This window comes from Pelmatolapia mariae, linkage group LG13 (genome assembly GCF_036321145.2).
Source record: "Pelmatolapia mariae isolate MD_Pm_ZW linkage group LG13, Pm_UMD_F_2, whole genome shotgun sequence".
In the NCBI taxonomy this organism is placed as follows: domain Eukaryota; kingdom Metazoa; phylum Chordata; class Actinopteri; order Cichliformes; family Cichlidae; genus Pelmatolapia; species Pelmatolapia mariae.
Genome location: NC_086238.1, coordinates 19,903,393 through 19,925,602, shown reverse-complemented (window position 1 = coordinate 19,925,602; position 22,210 = coordinate 19,903,393). Strand labels below are relative to the sequence as shown.

Below are 22,210 nucleotides of genomic sequence, written 5' to 3'. Positions count from 1 at the left end.
ACCGCTGCAGTCTTGTAATCTCTAGCCCAGAAACACTCTGGTGAATATCTAAGTGTATTTGTAATGTATTGTATTAATTGTAAAAACACGAAAATAAGGATCATGACATAATTCAAATAAACATTTAAGAAGAAATTGACTCTTAACACTGCCTGTTATATTTCTTCATAATATCTATTGATATCAGGAATCACGGACAGTATGAACAACTGTGACAAACAAAAAGCAGGCAGTGTTACAGGTTAATCAATGGAGTTTCACCTAAGAGGCAAGGGTTTGGTTCCTATGTGAAGACAAGAGTCAGCATTGACTTGATTTGTTTAAAGCACCTGCAGCTTTAAGGTAAAACAGAAACAGCTGCTTTCAGTTATAAGTTATAACATTATTGGCAAGATGTTTAAATGCTTAATTTTGAAATAACCATTCTTACTTAAAATACTTTGTTAAAGTCGTTTTATTGGATTAAAAAATACTATGTCTGCCACTCCAAATGGCAGACACGAGAATGCAGCATTGACTAAACTGAGGTCTGACAACATCGACAATTTGACAGCTGCAGTTCAGAATCTATGTAAATCAACACATTTGCAAACCTTCGTTAGCTGTTCATCAATAGGCATTTCAAAATAACCTGAGACATCATGTTTTGCCTTTTTATAGATTTTTTATAGATTAGTGAAAACACAGTGCATGATGCATGCGGTACAACTCTTTTGGTTATTCTGTATGAGCTTTCCTTCCATACTTAAAGGTTTAGTAAGTAGGAGGGAGTGCAGGTGAATGTGAGGAGGAGAAGGAAGGACGGAGAAGTAATTGACTAAAGCCCTTTACCATAGCATCACCCCCAGTGCTTTTACTAATTACCGCAGTCACCCAGGAGGCTGCTGAGCCAGAAGCTTTATCAAAAATCTAAATGTATTTAGCTTTTTAACCCTTTAATTCCTCTTCACTTAGACACACGCACACATCAGATTAAATTTCTCCTATTTGTGTTGTTTTTTTTCCCCCTACTTCTTCGTTTTATTACTTTACTGCTTACGCCTAACATTTGGCACATTTAAGAGGATCATCTTTTGGACCCATGCGGCGCTCCTCCTCTACGGTGAGAAGGTGCTGTGTGAGCTCTTCAGCACATTGCAACCGTGCTGAAGAAGCTGCTGGAGCTTCAATGAGAAATCCTGTTAGAGGAAGGTTTCAGAGCAGCAACAGAGAGGCAAACAGGGGGCAGACCGTAGCAAATGTATGTTTGTCATTTAATCTGTCATTTTCTTAAAGCCCGCGGGGAAATTTCAGTTGCATGAATTTTCTTGAACTTTTCAGAATATTTTGCAGGAGATACAGCAGACGACCCCAAACTAGAAAATGATTTGAACATGTGGAGCTCCACTGGATATGAACCCTGCTGCAACACCTTACCTGCTTTTAGAATCGCTGTCTGTGGGGTGGTTTAAACGGATTATTATGACGAATATAGCACTCTCATGGGCATTTATTGCCCATACCACCCGAAACTAATATCTGGAAAATTTATAAAGGGGCAGATTCATATGTCTGACATTATTAAAATTTGAATCTCTCAATAACGTATTCCTGACAAGTCGCTGAAAGTCTGAGGATACGGACGCCACTAAGATAAGGATCCCCTCAACCTATAAGCAGCACTTTCCTTGCAAAGCAAATCCTCAGACACCTGCGTGATTCAGGGGTTTAATATGGAATGTTCTCGAGGCTCTCCCATCATGCACTGCTTGTGAATGAGATAATTTGTCTGGGGGCAGACGGGGGGATTGTGTGGCACAGCAGTCAAGTTGATCCACAGTGATTGACTGTAATGCTCCCCGTCAGACAGGCTCATGCAATGAGACTTAGCAGCTGGAGACAAATCAATTTCTCTCCCCTCCCAACAACCCACCTACTTCTCCTCATCTACCTCTTTTCCCGTCCTTCCACTCTTGACAGCATCTGATGGCATATCCAGCCGACCATTACACCGACCCCTGTCAAAAATCTGCCACACCATGTTGGACCGCACACCTTAAACGCCTCTGTTTTTGCTATTAACTGACAGCGATCCGGAGTGATGAGTGCTGATCTTTCGTCTAAAACTTAACAGGGGATCCCTTCCACTATAGAATCTCCATCAAATATCTGACAATTATTGATAAAAACTTCTTATACCAGACGTCGGTGTCAGCGATGTCAAAAAGAAAACTCACATGACAAGTGCAGTCATGTAAGTGTAAAATAACACTACATGTATAGCAGGAAATAAGGGAGAAATCTAAGGTAATGTATTATGTAATGTATCGTAATACTCATTTAAATCTTTTTACAGTAGTTTAAATATATTCATATTAATTTAGATGGACAAACAATTAAAATATACCCAGCACATGAGATGCTGCAGTGTGTTTTAGAGGGAAAAGGTCACCCATCAAGTCCCTAAATAACCCAAATAAATAGATAAACATAAACAACTTTAATCTACTGTCTGTGTGTCATGTGTAATTATCAGTTACAGTAATTTATGGTACCAAGAAGGCGTTAGTTATATTTTAGTGGGTACTTTGCTGAGAGGTCATGTTCTATATCTACTTGGGAAGCATCCATAGACCTAAAAATATCTCTGCTGCAAATAGCCTACAGTGAAACTCTAAAACTGAAACTGTGTGAAAAACTAGACATGACAGAAAACTATTTGTGACTTTAGAAAGGAAAATGTCCCAGCAATTATGATGGTGCTCAATACTCGACCTGAGGAAAACCCCGGGTAACAAATTAAGCGACTGTAGCGTATACACTGAAACTCTTTGGCAGCTCACCTCTCTCAAATAGAGAAAAGAATACAATGCTCTTTGCAATTATATCCTCCATGTGTTTTGATTAGTGACATGAAATATAATTTACAAAATTTTACAATATTTGTAAAGTTTTATAAAGTGTATATGTGCAAAACTGTTGATTTGGAGACATGCACCTGCATTGTGCAGGTGCTTAATGAACTGTTTAAAGAGCACTTTCACTAGCTGTGCTCACGTCCTCATTTGAGGTTTGACAGCGGTTTCGTAGATAAAGGTGAATGGCTTGGACATGAATTAAGCTGCAGTTTGGGGAAGGCCTAGAAGGGGACTGGCGGCGGCTCCCGGGCGTGGCAGATCCCCATGTACTAAATAGAAGTGAAGAAGTTAAAGAATTGAAAAGGGAAGGGAGGGTGGGGCAGGTAAATGAGAACTACAGCTTGTAGAACTGGGGGGACATATATAGATGAGAACCGGAAGGAGCGTGTTTGGAGGCGTGGTCCCGCTCCTGAAATTCAGATACTTTATCTCCAACAAAAAGTGATTCTTTGGCTTCATAAATATGAAGCAATAATTTTGAATAAACTGCAACTGAAATAAAATCAAATGTTTGTTTATTCAAATAATTAATCATTAAGGAAAGTATGATTGGTATAAAGTGTATACCAGTCAAGTTTATTTTTGTTTTTGACCAGATTTGACCAAATTCTGCATTTGGGGCATAATTATTTTGAATGAGAAGACTACCACACATTTTTTAATAGATGTGAAGTTTCAGAGCAAAGTGAATCCGGCTACACTTAACCTACATAAAGTTGTGTTGTGATTTTTGGAGAAGTCTCTGTGTGTGCTTCTTTTAGGCTTTGAAGAGGATGGGAACAAAGTGATTTGCAGACTTTGTTCTGTCCTCTGTTAGTTTTATGATTGAAGAGGGATTTTAAGGCTTCCTCTTATTTGTGACAGTGTCTCAAAGCTGTTGTCACATGACAAAAGTAGCGAAAAATGTATCAGAAAATAAAATGGGATATGGAAGGACATCTTTCTTTGAAACAGACTACTTGAAATTAATATAGACTGTTCAGAGTTTTTGCTTGAGTGTTGTCTAAGGAGCTTGGAAAGAAAAGCATCTGGACTTCAGGAAATCACAGGATAGGGTGGGGCTAGGTTTCACAGTGAGCTCACCCGAAACCTTGGCTAATTGTGACCTACACCCGTTTTCACACCTTGGCTCATGTGATTAGGTAGAGGATCATTAGGGGGTCCTTTTGTCCCTCTTGGTGGATTACTCCCACTGGGTTTAAATCTGGGACTCTCCACCATTTGACCCTAGAACTGAAGAAGCTTCTCAGATGAGAGGTGAAACGTCTTCAAGCAACTTAAAGAAGTCCAGACGCTTTTCTTTCCAAGCTCCTTAGACTACAATGACCTGGATGACTGAGAACCTTCACAGACATATTGCTTGAGTGTTATTTTGTGAGTTGTTTTGATTCTGTTTGCGATCCTTATGCTAAGCTGTGGTAGCTGGCACAGCTTTCTTTTGGCTGCGGCATCAATCTTTGCATAAATCTTTGCATTTAACTCTTGGCAAGTAAGCTAATGAGTATATTTCCCAAAGTGTTGAACTGTCACTTCATTCAGCTTGCTTTGCCCATTAAAGAGAATTCAGACCTGCAGGACTGTGGTTAATGCCAAGTTTATGCCTTAATGTTCCATCCTCCAGCTTTACTCCAAAGCCCTTGCCCTATGCTGGAGCTGAATATGACCATCAGTTGTCCACAGCTGCGCTATGTATATCCTGGACAGGGTCCAGAGAAAGGACAGTGCACAGTCATAAAAACAGAAGATAGTGCATAAGCATAGGAACAAAAAGAGGAGTTGCTGTAGCTACTGACTAAAAGGCACTTTAGGGTCTATTTATATCAGATGATTGCTGTTCCTAAACTCACTCAAAAGCACAACACTGCATACACAGCCATTTTGTTTGAGTTTGAAGGTTTTCTTAAAAAAAATAGATTGGCCAACAAAGAGGACGAGTGCATTCAAGGGGGGCAGGATTTTGTGTGCATATTCATATTAGAATGGGTGCATTAGCAAGAATTTTAATGCGGTAGACCTTTTCGAATAAAAACGAGGCAGCAAGTAGACTGAAATATATCACACGCTCTCGATACAGTTTCTGCATGTACTGTATATGTGCTTCACTTGGGACCACGTCTTAAGGAAACACATGCTGGCTTTCCTAGAAGGGATAAAAGGGGAATGAGGGTTATAAAGCGCTGGGTGCTTTAACATCTACTAGCTCTTCTCATTTATGCTTATCTGGCTGACGGGTGTGTAAATGGCTTTCTGCTGGAGCAGGGTCCCCCGGGAGAACCGTTCCACTCACACAGACAGTGACAGGCCAGTAATGCCCCCCCCCCCCCGAAAACCCCCTGTCTTTGCCTCACCTCCAGCCACCCCTCACCGACCAGCCCAGACAAACATCTTGATTGTAATTGAATTTTCAGGACGGCTGCTGTGTGACGGAGTAACGATTGGAAGGGAGAGCGATAGAGAGAGAGAGAGAGCCACAGTAAGAAGGGGTGAAAGGGAGGAAACTGAGGATGAAGACGGAGGAAGATGGAGTGGTGGAAAGGTTAGAGTAGTGACAGAGGCTAAGATTGAACAGGAAGGAAGAGGAAATAGCATACTGTTGTATAGCATGACAGTGGAGGGAAAGCCAAGGACAGGAAGCTGCTGGGGGATTAGCTTTGTTTCTGCGTCGAAGTCTTGACGGATCGTAATATACTGTTGCAATGCAAGTTTCATGGTTCACATACCTGCCGCGCGCATGCATAAGTGTAGCTGACATGTGAAAGATCAGGGAGAGGGGAAAAAAAGCACCGAATAATCTGCAGTTAACATTAGAATATCATCCCTGAGAACATTTAATCTGACACAAAGTAAACAGAACTAAACATGGTAATACCTAGGGGCATAATGCACTGTTGTTAAGATCATACTTTATTAGTTCCGCTTCACATCTTTCTCCCATTGATATTATTGTTTGTTTGTTTTTTTTTTCTCCAGCTAATCTTATATAGTCTTGATTTAATTGGATAAACCGCCATTACATCAGCTATGTTGGCAAGTGAGGTCAGAGCTAATTCACTTAAAACACATGTTAAAATTAAAGGTAGTTCTATTAAATTTCGTGGTGGCTTACAACATAACGCGAATGCTGTATTTCTGGGGTTGTTGCTATGAAGGCTAAAATAACTGCCACTTAGCTGTATAACTCTGTCCTTCATTGTTGTGTAGTGTTTTTTCATTTTGTCTATTAAGTGACCTGCACTCTTTATGATAATGAAAGCTGAAGTCGAGGATACAATCCGTTTTCTGTATGTCTGATAAGCCAGTCCGCCATCCCTTTCCTATTAAATCCACACTCTCTTTCCATATTCGGTGCTCTGATGAATAGCAGACGCCCTAAATGAGCACTGACAAGTTTATCGCCGGGAAAACAGATTTGTTTATATAGGAAAATTTACACTTTGATTTGTGGCAAAGAAAACAAATTGTAGGTGGCGATTCCTCCCATGGAGTGTGGTCACAGGCACACCGACAAGTTCCAGTTACACATCAGTGATCTTTGTTCATTCATTTATTTTAAGACACTCATAAAGCTGCATTCACCAGTGGCTCCATACTGTAGTGGTTAACACATTTGTCCCAAAACAGAAAAGCTTTCCCAAGAGGAGATACAAATTCTCAGGGGGTTGCTTGAGCGATGCCACATGGTGTTTAAAAGAAAAAGAAAAAAGCTGCCAAATCAAATGTGTGTGTCCATCTGCTGTGGTAACCAGTCCATTCACAGCACAAGTCAGCATCTTTCATCTGTCACCTTCTTTGACAGCTTTTTTAATCTTCCTGAAGTCTTATTTTTGACAGTGTGTTTTTATAATCCACATGTGTGACACAGGATTTGTAAATGTCTTTTCACTTCCAACTTTGATATTCTTGCCCTACTGACCCTGTTTCGCTTTCTCCTTTTCTTTATATCCCCCCCCACCTATACCCCCAAAGATTTTATCTAGTCAGCGGTGGAGTGCCCCTCATCATCTGCGGGGTCACGGCAGCTGTCAATATAGACAACTATGGCAGCAGGGAGCAAGCGCTGTAGTAAGTCCTAGATTTGCTTCTTCTTGATTCAGTCTATGATGATGTTTCACATTGTTATGCAAATAAAGAGTTTTTTTATGTTTTACTCCCAGAAATTAAATTTGATTTAATCTTCTTTAAACGCTGTTAGACGTGTGTATACATAGACACAAGCATACACCCACTATCCTCGCTTTGTGCGCTTTAAGCTCCCTTTGGTGGATGTGTATTTCATTTAGTTACTCTCTTCTCAGTAAACACATAAAGATGATGTGACTTTATGAAGGTAACCATTTAATTAGAAACAGAAAGTAAACTTTGAATTGTTCTGTATTTCTTAAGGTATTAAAGTGCAGTGGTGTGTTTGTGTGTGTGTGTGCTGCAGCTGCTGGATGGCGTGGGAGCCCAGTCTGGGAGCATTCTTTGGCCCCGTAGCTTTCATCGTCCTGGTCACATGCATCTACTTCCTCTGCACTTTCATCCAGCTACGGCGACACCCTGAAAAGAAGTACGAGCTCAAGCAACTGACGGAGGAGCAGCAGAGGCTGGCCGCTGTCGATGTGCCGACACACTGCCACCAGGGAGCCGAGCCCGGAGCCCTGGCTCCACCGCCCAGCGGGAGCCACTGCCCCGCCGGCTGCCCCGGCATTCCCATCAACCCCGCGCTGCTGGCCAACGAGCACTCCTTCAAGGCTCAGTTAAGAACAGCGGCCTTCACCCTTTTCCTCTTCCTGGCAACCTGGACTTTTGGGGCACTAGCTGTGTCACAGGGCCACTTCCTGGACATGATCTTCAGCTGCCTTTATGGTGCCTTCTCCGTCACCCTCGGCCTCTTCGTCCTCATCCATCACTGTGCCAAGCGGGACGATGTTTGGCATTGCTGGTGTTCCTGCTGTCCTGGACGAAACGCCGATGCCTCCTCTGGTGCCCCCGCGCCCGCTCAAACGCGGCCCAAAGTCAACGTGAACGGAGATACCCCCGGGCACGGCCACGGCCACAGCCACTGCCACCATGACTCACCTTGTCAGGCTAAAGCTCTAAGCTGTGGCCATGGCAGCTTAGCTCACTGTAAACACGCTGCCCTTCCTTCCTCACAAAATCACATGACGTGTCTAGCGCCAGGGACGCCGTGCTGTGCCGCGCTGCACAGCCAGCAGCTTATGGAAGAAGAGCCCGCGGCCACGCATGTGCTGCTGCACGCTGACCCGGAGGGTTACCGGCCAGGGATCCAGTTGCACCCCTGCCTAAAGAGCAGCGCCAGGACTAAAGGCCGACATCTCAGCCGCAGGGATGGGGCCGGTGCTTGTGGAGCGGGGAGTGAGAGGGAGTACGCCTATCACATCCCCTCTAGTGTGGATGGAGGCAGCGTGCACAGCTTACACACTGACAGCCCCCACAGCACACACGAGCGCCACGCCCACATCTGTCCACACCTGGCCCACGAAGGCCACCATGACGTGCATCACACATGCCACGCTGCTGCAGAGTCCCTGGCATGCCATAATCCCTGCCACAGGCACATCTGCTGTGCCAAGGCAGACCTTTTCCCTTCTCTGTGCCCGGCAGAAGCAGGAGACACGGGCGTCTTCCTGTGCGGCTGCGGCAAAGTGGCTGAGGAGGACCCCGTGGCAACACATCACCATTTGGAGATGCACGCCCCGCGCAGACAATCCTACCCTCAGAACCCGCCCAATCAGAACGGGATTCTAAAGGGGAGCCTGCATGAGGGTCTCCTCTACACGTCAGACAGCACAGGAAATATACGCACTGGACCCTGGAAGAATGAAACTACTGTGTAGTGTGGGAAGACTGAGAAGAGGGGATGCAGGCAGCACTCCTGCTTCCCCTTCTAGGATAATAAAAAAACAAAGAATTGTATAACATTTTAAAACATCACAATCAGCGTGGGATATTTTTTTATTTTAATGTCCTCTTGATTTTATGTGTGCTGTTTTACTGTACAGAATTTCATTTGAACGCTCTCCAAGGGGGCATCCACTGACAGAAACCGAATTTCTTCCATCACAATGAATTTGTGAAAACGTGTGTCGCATGGCGCCTTCAGATGTAATCGAAGGTGTCGCCACTGTTCCATATTACTACAGATCTATCTCTCTATATATACAAGAAAATGAATGGTTGTACGTATGAATTTGTGTGTGTTAACGCTCAAAGGCAACACGCTGCAAGATATTTTTTACACTTTGAAACACATCAAATAGTCTCTGATGACAGTGAACCTCCAGTACTTAAAAGAACTTCTTGGCATCCATGTTTTAGACAACTAAACCAGCAGTTTTAGACTTCATGGGTATTTTTGCCATTCGGTCAAGCAACTGTGAATATCTACTAGAGTTTTCTAAAAAAAAAAGAAATATATATAAATATATATAAAGATACTGTTGCTTACAAGAGATGTGTGGATGCCAGTTAAGTTGTGAAAATTCAAAGCAACAGAAAAAGAGAAGTGAAATTAAGCATCCTCTTATCCAGGTCAGTATTGATCGTGCTGTCTATATGATGTCTTCACTGTTGTGTTTCTTTTTCTTTTCTGTTCTGGAGAGAATAACGGCACATCAGCAGCAACAGCATTGTGTGTGGAAAGTTACTGTCAGTGAGTCATTGGATCCATTGTGCCATAAAGAGCCAGGTCCTCACAGCAAAGTTCATTGCCAAACCGGTGTGCTGGTTTTTATTCCGTTCAGCTCAGTTTGCACACGCTTCAGTGACAGTATCACATCAGCTTATGTTTCTCTGTAAAAATCAATCTAGAAAAAAAAAACAGCAACAACAATAACAGCAAGCTGCGTCAACATAACTTTGGGAAACCAGCCCAGCGTCCTGCAATTTTCCCTCCTATTAAAATGCTAATAAAATATTTCAGACTCACCCGACATTGGCCGAAGCCAAAAAAACGATACATGGCAGAAACCAGAGCAAATTCGGCCCTGTTGTATTTTATACATTTATAATTTGTCTTATAAAAGCTCCAACACATGCATGCTTATATGTAGCTGTGTTTTAACGGTGTAAATGAATGCCTCTCCACAGACATATCGTTTGACTCGACCCAATGCAGCTTGCCATGTGTCCTTTTTTGAAGCACTTGTGGATTATTTCACTTCTCAAAGAAATACAGTAATATTTGGCTCTTGTGACCTTCATGTTGCATCACTTTAAAAAGGACCCATTATGCTCATTTACAGCTTCATAGTTTGTTTTTTTTAATCTTCAATCTAAGAGTGATCTTTGCAAGATTCATAGTTTAAATGAATCCTTCTTTATCTTATACCAGGCTTTAGTGCAGTTATTTCTGGGCAACTGCTTTAGCCCAGAACACCCAGTTTTCTCCTGATTGGTTGCCCTTCAGAAACAGCATATGTGTGGCCAAAAGTAATAGCCAAAGCTGATACCCCCCTCACTGAATCAAACAGAGTCGACACTAGAAAAAAAAACATTTAGAGAGGTTTACAAGATTGCTTTTGACATTGTAACAATATATGTATTACAGAAAATAAGATAAAGCATAAGCTATCCCTTTATTCTTACATTTATTCAGGAGTCCAGTCAGTAAAATCATGTCCTGCTTTGGTGACAGCTTTTGTCAGGACAGGTTACAGATGAAATGTGGATCATTTCTTTTTTTTGTTGTTTTTTTAAACCGTGAAGGTCACACTCTCTTTGAAGAATTGCCACTCCAAAGAGAAGCCAAAAGAGTCTCTGTATTGATTTAGAAGTGCTTGTTTGTTTTATGAATGATAATATTTAATACAATGCTCCAGACAAAACAAATCATACATTTCATCAGACAAGCCAACACTCCATAAAAAAAAACAACATCCAAAACATAATCTCACAGCAAAGCCCACTCTAGCAAAACCACCTCAGCATGCGCACCACCTCTCTATCCATCTCGTGCACTTTTTGTCCGTGTATATAGAATTGGTTTCTGATGAATTATTTTTTATGAGATTTAAGATATTTAAGAATAAAATAAGTCTATGTAAAAGAAAGTTGTATGGGAAAAAACTGACCTCTCAGTGTTATAATGCTCAGTATCTGAGTTAAGAAATGTTCTTTTTGTTTTCAAATGCCTTTTTTTTTTTCTGTTGACTTCATAAAGTATGCAGACTCGCCGTGTGTTGTGAGACTTATCCTGTCATATCAGAAATAGAAATGCACTACCCATTATAACGTTTGGCCTGCCAGAATAGCATTTGTCACTTACGGTGTCGTTATAATAGAAGTGCTTGTTCAGACAGACCTGAATTAAGGAAAAAAATTCAGAGAAAGAAAGCAAAATATTAATGTGACAGTCCTTCTGGTTGAATGGCAAGGCTTTGAACAGTAAAGGAAGGCAATGGTAGACATCAAAGATGATGCATGAACCTCATAGCTTTGCACAGGGCCATTGGAGTTATTGCCAGGGACTGGGACAAAATGGGATGTTATGGGTTCAACTTATGGGTTATAAAACATTGGCCCACAATTGATCATACAATACAAGCTCCTTTGAGCCACCTTGGATGCTAGCAGCCAGCGGCCCTGGCTTTATAGTTATTGGAAAGGGATTTGTAACAGTATCACAACGAAATCATCCCACATTAAACCGAGAGAACATCGGTCTAGGTTAATTGCTGTACAACATGTGCATTTGCTGGTGGTGTGTCTTAGGAGCAGCCCGAGCTTTTCAGTGTCTGTGAGACGGTGTGTTTGGTATCACAGGCCGCCATAGGCCACCTTCTCTGTCGCCATCAGTAACAGATGTACTGCCCCAAACAAGCTAGCTGGCTTCGTTTCGGCTCACCAGGCGCCTGCTGGAATATTCACCTGTGGTACTGTGACAAAACCTAAAGCCAGTTTTCAATTTTTTCTACATTGACACAGATTCCAATAAATGTATTTTTTCACCATGCAACGGACAAGCGCGTCTTTGGCTTTGTGTTTGTGTGCCTGCCACCTGTGTGTATGTGTGTGAAAGTGCATTTAACATATGTGAAGATGAATTCAAGTGATCGCAAAAGCCTGTTTTTTTCCCTCTTCTTCTTCTTCATAATTCTCTTTTATAACTTCTGCCAGCGTGATGAAAATTGAGATGTCTTTTGGACTCACCATGGGGGAGGAATTCAAGTGATAACAGGCTTGACTGCTGTTCCTGCTGCTGCTGCTGCTGCTGCTGCTGTGCGAGGATGTGTATCTATGTGTGTGGTGCATGCCCAGACTTTTGTCCACATACATGCACAGGCATCTGCACGTGCACACATCTTGCAGGAAATGAGACACTGTGTCTTCCGCGCATCACAAACGGCACCCTGATTTGACAGGCCGTGAAACGCCTGAGCACATTTAATATGCAGCTGGATTTTTTTTTTCCTTTCCAAGGCCACACAGCTCTCTCTTCAGCCTCACAACCATCAGATTATTCGTGTGACTGAAAGCCATGTGAAATATCAAACCCCCCAATCTCCTTCTCTGTTGGCTGTGAGGACCCGGGCTTAACATGAGTACTGCAGGGTGTTATGAAAGGTGAGTAATGGATGTCTCGAGCCTCTATCTTTTAAGGAAACCAAATTATTTTGTGTGCTGCAGTGCCAAATGAGTAGCTGCCATCCTTGTATATGACGCTTGTCCGTGTCTTTGAATAAATAAGTGTGTGTGTGGGTTTTTTTTTTAAGTGCTCAACGAAGAGTCAATAAAGCACATGGATGATTCGCCGTGAGGCTTGAAGACTGAAGGCCGTGGTAGGTGAGGCCATGGTGGTTTGGCAAAGGGAGAAATTGGCCCGGGGAGGCAGCTGTTTCATTAAAAATTAATCTGATTTTAGCAACACAGATGTGTGTTTATGATACAATTAACAGTGTTTTAATTTCCTGTTGTAATAAATAGGCCTATAAGTAGGAGTATTAGCCAAAGAAGAAGAGCGGGAGATGTGAAGAGAAATGCTTATGTGCCCCTGCAAAGAAATACGCTTCATGTATGATACGGAAACCATACATGCAGTACAATTAGATTTTACTGAGGGGCTTGTATCATGATGCAAGAACTGTACATATGAACAGGGGCATGATTTGTGAGTCTCTTTGTAAGCCTGTCTCTTAACACATGTCAAAATTGCTGTTATCTTTCGCTATCTCTCATGTAGATCTAACAACGTATGGCACGTAAACAATGTTCCTCTGGTGTATAGAGACTTGTATTACTTTGTCTTACTTAATCAAGAATGTCTTTGATTTCTCTCAGACCATGTTATACCGTTTATATGCCTTTGGCTGCCTCCCTTACTCCCCACACGTTTAGTAGCTCTACCCCCCTCCTCCTCCTCCTCTTGTCTTGTCAGACAAGACTTGTGATAGAAGGCTGTGATCGTCATGCTAATGTTGTCCTTGGCTTAAATAACATGCTAGAGATTCGCGGGGTGGGGGGAGCGAGAGGGAGCAGCAGAGTGAAGGCGGGGTGGTGAGGAGGGGGCGGTGGATGGAGGGGAAAGCAGGACGGATAGTTTGAGGCTTATGAGAAGAAAGACACGGCGAGGGAGGTGGAGAGATCAAAGAGGAAGAAAAGACAGAAAGAGGTGGGCAAAACTTCTTATTAGATATCATCACTTGGTTTCTTGGAAGCTACATTTCTAATGGGTGTCCGTGAAATTTGTGTTTGTGTATGTGAGAGTGCATCTCAGGCTTGCTGCAGTGGAAGGTAACCACGTACATTTACTCCAGTGCCAACGTCACAACCACTGGTTTTACACATGCAAATCCGTTCATCTATCTCGAATAAATCTCCACCTATAATGAAATGAATGTATATAGTGAACCTCACCTATTCCAGAGAGTAATTAACGCAAAGCCTCCAGGTTGCATTAGTGGTAAATACATCATATGGCAAGAAGATACTGAATCTGTTCCTGATGTTTCTGGGAATGTTGTAAGATCTGAGGGTGACGTTTCAGATAATGACAGAAAAGAATGTTGTTCCAATAATTTAATAATTTACTATATACACTCATTGCCCACTTTGTTTGGTAAACGAGTTTGGTAAACCTTGCTAGCACTGTTTTGCCTTCAGAACTGTCCTAATCAGTTCTGAGGCATCACACAGTTTCAGTAACAATACTCAGGTGTGGTGTTAAAACAATGCTCAGTTGGTACTAGGGGCCCAAAGTATGCCAGGAAAATATCCCCATACACCAATAAAACACCAACAACAGTTTTAACTGCTGAAACAAGGCAGGATGGATCCGAGTTGTTATGCCAAGTTTTGACATAGCCATCCAAATGTCACAGCAGAAATTAAGGCTCAGGCAACATTTTTCCTGTCTTCTGTTGTAGACTTTCCTGTTTTTAGTTAACAGGAGTGGCACATGTGGTCTTCTGCCCATCTGCTTGAAGGTTTGGGTTTGGTGTCTTCAGAGATGCTCTTCTGCATACTTTGGTTGTGATGAGTCTTTATTTGAGTTACTGTTTCCTTTAGCTAATCTACTCTGACCTCTAGCATCAACGTGGCATTTTTTGTCCAAAGAACTGCTGCTCACACGATATTGTTTCTCATTTCAGACATTCTGTAAAAAAAGACAAGGCTGTGTTAAAATCCCAGTAGATTACAATTTGTGAAATACAAACACACCACATTCGAACTCTCTTAAGTCACCTCGCTTCCCCATTCTGATGCTCAGTTTGAACTTTGGTAGTTTGTCTTGAACATGTCTACATGCTTAAACATCCTGTTTTGCTGCTATGTGAGCTATGTACTAGCTCTTTGCCTTAACAAGCAGTTGAACAGGTGCACCTAACAAGGTGGCCAGTGACTGTGTGAATCATTTTGTTAACATTTAACTCCATTAAATTGCTGCTTATTCTGTGCCTATGTATTTTTACTCTTCACTGTTTTCTTCCTGTTACTGTAGACGATCTGTTTTACAATATTTTTTATGCATTCTGTAGAGAATCTTTACACTGGGCATTTTCATATTGGAGAAAGAGAGGACAGAAATCACAGGTTCATAAGAAATGAATGATCAACCAATCACATTTAACCCTTTATTGTGTTGTTAATGTCATACTGTCTTACTGGGACACCTAAAGAAATGTACCATCACTAATGTGTGTTTTCGCTACTTCTATGAAGTACTAGTTCTTATCATGCTATCACCAACACTTGCTATGAGTCACCTATGACTTGCTCATATCAGCAAAAATGAAAAAAAAAAAAACCCATAGAAGCTTAACACAGACTGCCTGATTATCACTTTGTGGTCTTTTATTAAGTATGTGTTTAAGGATTCATCATGTTCCTGATGGATCCTATCTGTCTCATTTGTTTGTCCTCAATAACAGCAGCTGTGCTCTTTGCAAGCTCAGATTGTTTGATTTGATCTCTTTACGTCTCTCTGGGTTGATGATTGCTTAATTTTTACTCTGTGCATACAAGAGGACAGCTTCAATGTGATAAGAATACTCTGGACTTACAGGAGAAAGGCTAGCAGATAACTTAAGAACAAGCCGAAGCTCTGCATGAATGCAGCCACTTGGACATAAAGACAACTTTAGAACTAAAGGAGCATTGAGGCCTTTACAACATGTAATATTACATTTGTTTCATTGTTACTTGAGAAAACTGGTAAAGTTCTCACATTTAGCCTCAGTCTCACTATCGTGTAACTTTTTTTTCCATACGTTTTTTTTTTCTATTCTTTTTGAGACAGAAATTTCAATTACTTTGTTTCTGTTCATGAAAGCAGGCCAGACTCACATTCACTGTTTATGTAGCCTTATTTCTGTCTCCACCATTCCTCTTTAACAGAAAACCAAAACAATGCAAAACAGGCTAAAAAGCAACACTGTTGAACTGAGCAGTTACTACGCTACACCGGTTAGGCACAACAAATGACCACCTGCCTAATATTGTGTTGGTTTCCTTTTACTGTAGGTAAAAGGTAGGAGATACTTGTCAAAGTAACATTCAATTCCATTTTATTTTTATGGTGCCAAATCGTAACAACTTAATTGCCTCAAGGCACTTTATATATGTAAGGTGAAGACCCTATAATAACACAAAGAAAACAGAAAACCCCAACAGTCATATAATCCCCTATGAACAAGTGATTTGGAGACAGTGGGAAGGAAAAACTCCCTTTTAACAAGAAGAAATCTCCAGCAAAATCACGCTCAGGAAGGGGCAGACATCTGACGTGAACATTTGGGTTTAGGGGATTAACACAGGACAAAGACAAACTGTGTAAGAGACCCAGAGATGAATAATAACTGATAATTAAATGGCATCCACATAGATAGCAGGACCCAAGGTTTCAGAACATTGCACAAAGCATCACACTGCGTCCACTGGCTTGCCCTCTTCCTATCGTGCATCCTGCTGGTACCAGGTGTTCTCCAGATAAGCAATGCACTTTCACATGGCCATCCACGTGATGTAAAAGAAAGCATGAGTCATCAGACCTGGCCACCTTCTTCCTCTGCTCTGTGGTCCAGTTCTTCTGCTCATGTGCTCATTGTTGGCACTTTTGGCAGTGGACAGGAGTCAGAGTGGGCATTCTGACTGGTCTGCAGCTATGCAGCCCCATGCACAACAAACTGTGATGCACTGTGTATTCTGACAGCTCTCTGTCAAAACCAGCATGAACTTTTTTTTGTCAATTTAACCTGCAATAGCTCATCTGTTGGACATGACCACACAGGCCAGCCTTTGCTCCCCCCATGCATCAGTGAGCTTTTGCGTTTGTCAAACTCGCTCAAATCCTCATGCCCATTTTTCCTGCTTGTAACACATCAACTTTGGGGACAAAATGTTCACTTGCTCCCTAATATATCCCACCCACTAACAGGTGCCAGGATGAAGGGATAATCAGTGTTATTCATTTGTCTTTCAGTAATAATGTATTTATTACTTAATCCCAAGGTTATATAATACATAATGTTGGTGCTCCAAGTGTGCATATAGTGACATATACGCATGTTAAGCATTGCTGCTGTGTCATCTTACATTATTCCCTTGGAAGAACCAGCCTGATACACTTACACAGACTTGTACTGTAGTTGTTTGCCTGGCGGGCACAGGATATGATGTGTGATAATGCAGTGCATAGGGCCTCCAAACATAGGAAAACAAAAACAGCTCTATTGGTTTACTTGCTTGTCATAGCTGTGTTTTGCCTCAGCATATGTCTCCCTATACAGAGGATGCCTTCCAGCCAATAGCTATCGCTCAGCTTCCCCAAAAAGACCTCTGAAGACTTACATCCCCCTCTAAGTACATAAAAGTAATGAACAAAAACCCCAACCTATTTTACTGAGCTCAACCCCATTCTGCTATTTCACAGTGGCTTACTGTCAACACATCCACACCTGAATTTCAGTCTGTGATGTGACACTATGAGCTAGCTTCTTGTTCTAAAAAGAAAGAAAGAAAAGAATAGAAAAAAGGACTTTGACATCTCGGTGAGTGACATGTCTGAATATTCCCTTTAACTTGTTTTCTCGACACAAGTATTGGCCCCTGCTGCGCTGCTGAATTTCTTTATGCATCAAATCCTTTGTTGGAATTGTGATGTGTGCCATCACAATGCCTAAGTCAGGTAAGTGTGAATATTACTGCGCTCTCTAACTCAAAGCTGCGCTCTAGCTTTGGAGGGAGCCAAAAGCTGCCAATCTGTGTTGTTCTACGTATTTGACAACCCTCCCCCGTATCTCCCCTCCCACCCCCGCAGTCTCTCCTTGTTATTTATAGCTTCCTTTAATGATGACGCAACGCAGCATAACTGCAAGGGAGCAAAGCATCATGTGACGGTTTTAATGCAACAATCCGGTGGATTATGAGGGCCTAAGAGGCTGCCGTTGCAGTATGTAACATCAAGGCTCGTACAACAGCCAGGCAGACAGGGAGGGAGGGCTAGAACCAGCCAGCACCCTGCCCTCCCCTCCAGCCCCTTCCTTCTCCCTTCTTTAGTGGAGAGAGAGGACAGAACAGCTGGGGACGGCATGGTGGGCCAAGGACCAGTGAGGATGGAGAGAGAGGATTGCAACAAGTAGATTATGCTACAGTAGGTGTTTGTTCTGGGTCTGTTAAATCCCACACAGCTGCCAATAACCAGTGTTCACTGCCGCTATAGGTCAAAAGGGATTTTTGATCCTGTAAACGGTAGATTCACTTGACAAACTTTGCAAAGAGAATGAAAACTGCAATGGAAAATATACAGTACAATGTCAGGTACCCACCCGTCTTCTCTTTTTTTTTAATTAAAATGTAAAGAGAAGTTGACTTAAATGAAAGAAAATACATATGGTTATATTTTCTGTTGTTACATGTTTAAATGTGGCTACTTTCATGCCACAAAGTAACAAATAAATATAAATTGGTGGCATCTTAATATAGTGGTGGGCAGCTGGTTATTACTGTTAGTACTGTGGATTTCATATCGGCTTTTGGTCCTTAAATAATTTTATTAATTTAAACAATTTATAAGTAATTACAATAATCAGATAAGAAATAAAAAAGGGATTTTATTTTTTGTTCTTTTTCTGTTTTATGTGATTATTATTATATTTTATTATTATTTTGTTATTATTTATTATTTTATAATTTAATTCTTTTTATTATTTGATTTTTACTTTATTTTTTTAATTAATATAGTGTTTTTGTTTTCTCTTTCATTAATTTGTTGGTGGTTGATTGTTGGTTTTAGCAAACCCTGTCTGACTTTAAAAAAAAACTTTTTCAAACACAACTCAGGGTGACTAAAAAAATATGTAAAAATATATATATAAAATATATGTAATTGTAGCTGTGACAATGTGAAAAAGAAGCATGGAAAAGTTGTGACAGCATCGTTGTTTTTAAACTGCATCTCTTATCTATTGTTCTGTTGGTGTTTCATGTTTTTGCTCACTTCTTATCCAAATCGTAACTTTTCATCATACGTGAAAGTTTGTGTTTATTTTTTACAACACTTTTTCTTTCTCATCTTTAATGACTTTGTTTCCCCCGCTTTCCCTAAGCAAGAATTTCTCTTTTCCGTAACCATCATTCGCCAACCACAATTAGCCAAGCTGCTCTGGGATTGCGCATCAGCCATGTGCTGCACACTGCTCTAGCTTAACCCACATCTTAAGCATTTTAGCCAACATAAAATCTGTTAATTTCTTTTGTCAGTTCCACAACCCTACCCTATGCTGTTTCACTTTTCTACAGTCTCCAACATGTGCATATTTATCTATGAGGTATGGTTTATGGTCTTAATTTTCCTTGCGTGGCAGGGGATTCAAATCCTGGCTGTGCTTGAGTACAATTTCTCATTTTAAACTCTACATTCCCTCAGTAGGAATTCAGTGCACTGACTGTATGCTCCAGAAAATCAATCTGTCACCAGTTTCATTTGTTTTCACCAGATGAGCTCTGGGAATCTCAGCCTGCAAATGTGCACTTGACTTGGAAAGGCTCTAAGCATATGGTCCAAATGTGCAAATGTGACTTCTAAAATGGAGAAGCATTCAGAGGGGTCCTCTGGGTTCCCTTTCGGTGTGACAGAAATCAAAATCCTGGATAAAAGAAACATTGGGAGTTGGGAATAGCGACAGAAATGGCTACTCCGTTCACCTACGATATGAAAACAGACAGTTATGTTAATGCATGACATAACATAGTTGGTAGTGGCTTTAAGTGTCAACAGCATGAACCGAGAGGTCTGATTTCATGCAGCCCTGCCTCCGGTTTCAGACTGAGGCTGTTTCCTGCTCTCAATACAGGAATGCCATCTAGTGGTTAAAATCAGTAAGTTGACATGTGGAAACGTATTGGAAAATAGCCCTTATGTACAACAGGTTAATAGGCAGGAAAGTGCATGAGCTTTGTGTTAATGACTGCAACACAGCTGCAGCATAACATAGCACAAATGCAACACTTTCCTGCCAGTCACACGGTATTAACTTGGCAAAGTGCACCAAAAAAATCATGACGCACCGATCCTAAGACAGAGCCTATTTACCAGATCTTTATTAAGTAAAAGATTAGCCAGCTGAAGTAATTAAGTGTTCAAGATGGAGGTAAAATGAAACGGTAGGGTGGGCTTGAACACCAGCCCCCAACCAAATGCAAATGTATGCAGGAATAACTGCTTCCCTTCTCTCTTCCTGTGATGCGTAACCATGAGGCAAGTCTATGGGCGAAGTTCATAAATGTTTGTCCCGCTGTAACATATTGAGTTAGCTGCAGTTATTTAACCTGCACTCGTTGCAGGGATTGTGCCCCAACACTGTTTTTGTCTGCGAGGCCTGATGAATATGCATTTCTTCCCTCTCCCTGTCTTTAATGCCTAAGCGCTTCCTCAACCACACACACACAGACACACTGGTAAAGTGATACATTTGTGCACAATACAAATCGTCATGCATATAGTGCTATTGACATACAGATAACTTTGCAAAATACTTATTAGAGCTCTCTACTTTAAAGATTAGGATGAAAACTTTCCTTTTTGAAAAAGCGTATATGACCGCGAACCCTTCCTTAATTATGTTGCAATAAGGTCTAAGCTGCTGTGGGCTGCTGAGTGTTTTTTCTTCACCCACCTTTTTTCACTGTCTGTGTGTTTCTACAGCAATCTGCATTTGATTCTTAGTTATTATTGATCTCTGGCTCTTTTCTACAGCATGTCTTTTGTCCTGTCACCCTCCGCTCACCCAAACCGGTCGTGGCAGATGGCTGCCCCTCCCTGAGCCTGGTTCTGCCGGAGGTTTCTTCCTTATAAAACGGGCCTTTTTCCTTTCCACTGTCACCAAGTGCTTCTCATAAGGGGTCTTCTGATTGTTGTCATCTGAGCTCTATGTTGTTTATTACAGGGTTTTTAACTTGCATTATAAAATGCCTTGAGGTGACTGCTGTTGGAATTTGGAGCTATATAAATAAAATTGAATTGAATTTATTATGTAAGATTTTTCTTGATGATGAAAATACTAATTAAAAGTGTGATAGTAAGTAAACAGCCAGATATGCCAAAAAGATCACCAAGAGAACAGAACACATAAATGCATCATCAAATGCACAATTGTGTTTTTAAACAGAAAAATAAAGGAAAAGTAGATGATAGATGTGTTACATAATTAACTGAGTGGAATGATAAGTTGAAATGGAGGAAACAGTCAAATATTGATTGATTGATTGATTGATTGATTGATTGATTGATTGATTGATTGATTGATTGATTGATTGATTGATTGATTGATTGATTATACTTTATTCATCCCGAGGGAAATTGGGTTAAGGCTGCCAGCCGTGCCAGCGCCGTCTTACCCATCTGACCATACATACATTACACAAACATCACATGGGGAAGACAGGTCAGAGGGGTATAACATGGAAAAGCACAACATGAGGAAAGATAAGGAGAAAAAAATAACTCCCCCCAGACTGAGCTCCAACAGGGAGATCAGTTTGAGAACAGAAAAAAAACACCTCTGCACATAGCACAGGAAAAAAACTCTTAATACACCAAAGAAACACATGACAAGCAACAGGGGTGGGTAAAGGGTAAGAGACATCCAATGTAGACAGTACATCCGGGATCCATGATCCACCATCAGCATCGGAAGGGAATAAGCGTCGAAGGCGTTTGGAGGGGGAGGGGGGATGAGTGTATATCTGCATGTGTATATATGTCTGTGTGCGTGTGTGTGTATGTGTCCAGAGTTCAGCTGAGACAGTGTCCTTCGCCCTGCCAGGCTAAGTAAACAGTCTTCCAGCCAACCCAGGTGGCCTTGCATAGAATGGGAAGAACAGTCTCAACACAGTCGTTATCAGGGTGTTTTGTTCAGCTCCAGCCTGAGCCCACTGCTGGCGCCGAAGGGGTCTCCGCATAAAATGATGATGATTTTTACTTTAGTGCAAACAACTCATAAGAATTTCAAAGCTGTTCTAACAGTCCAACACTGGTCTCTCAATCTCCCGTTGGAGAGCCGTGAGCTTCCTATGATGTTATCCAAACTTACGTTCCGTGATGTTGTCATTCTTGTGGTCAAAGAGCAGGTTCTGAGAACTCACGACCGCAGTGCGCTTCTCAAGATGTGATCAATTTGCGCCCAGAGGTGTTATTCCGAGCGAGCCCCTCCAGATGTAATCAGTTTGCACTCAGAGGTCTTGTTCTGAGTATTCACGGCAGCCGTGCGGTTCTCCAAGATCTCATCCATGCTGCGCTCAATGACCCATTTCGAGAAACTCACGCCTCGTCCCATCGTTTCAATCCCAGCGGGCAGACTTGTGGGGGTTTGAAC

At 41.6% G+C, this 22,210-nt stretch overlaps 1 protein-coding gene across 1 annotated transcript in view; it reads left to right on the top strand.

Moving 5' to 3' along the window:
• The window catches only part of LOC134639925 (adhesion G protein-coupled receptor A3), a 184,095-nt gene extending 174,493 nt beyond the window's left edge, over positions 1-9,602 (top strand). The window contains exons 18-19 of the mRNA XM_063491443.1: positions 6,864-6,959; positions 7,324-9,602. Coding sequence (XP_063347513.1) covers positions 6,864-6,959; positions 7,324-8,737 — 1,510 coding nt within the window. The 3' untranslated portion in view covers positions 8,738-9,602. The remainder of the gene's footprint in view (positions 1-6,863; positions 6,960-7,323) is intronic.
• The last annotated feature ends 12,608 nt before the right edge of the window (positions 9,603-22,210 follow it).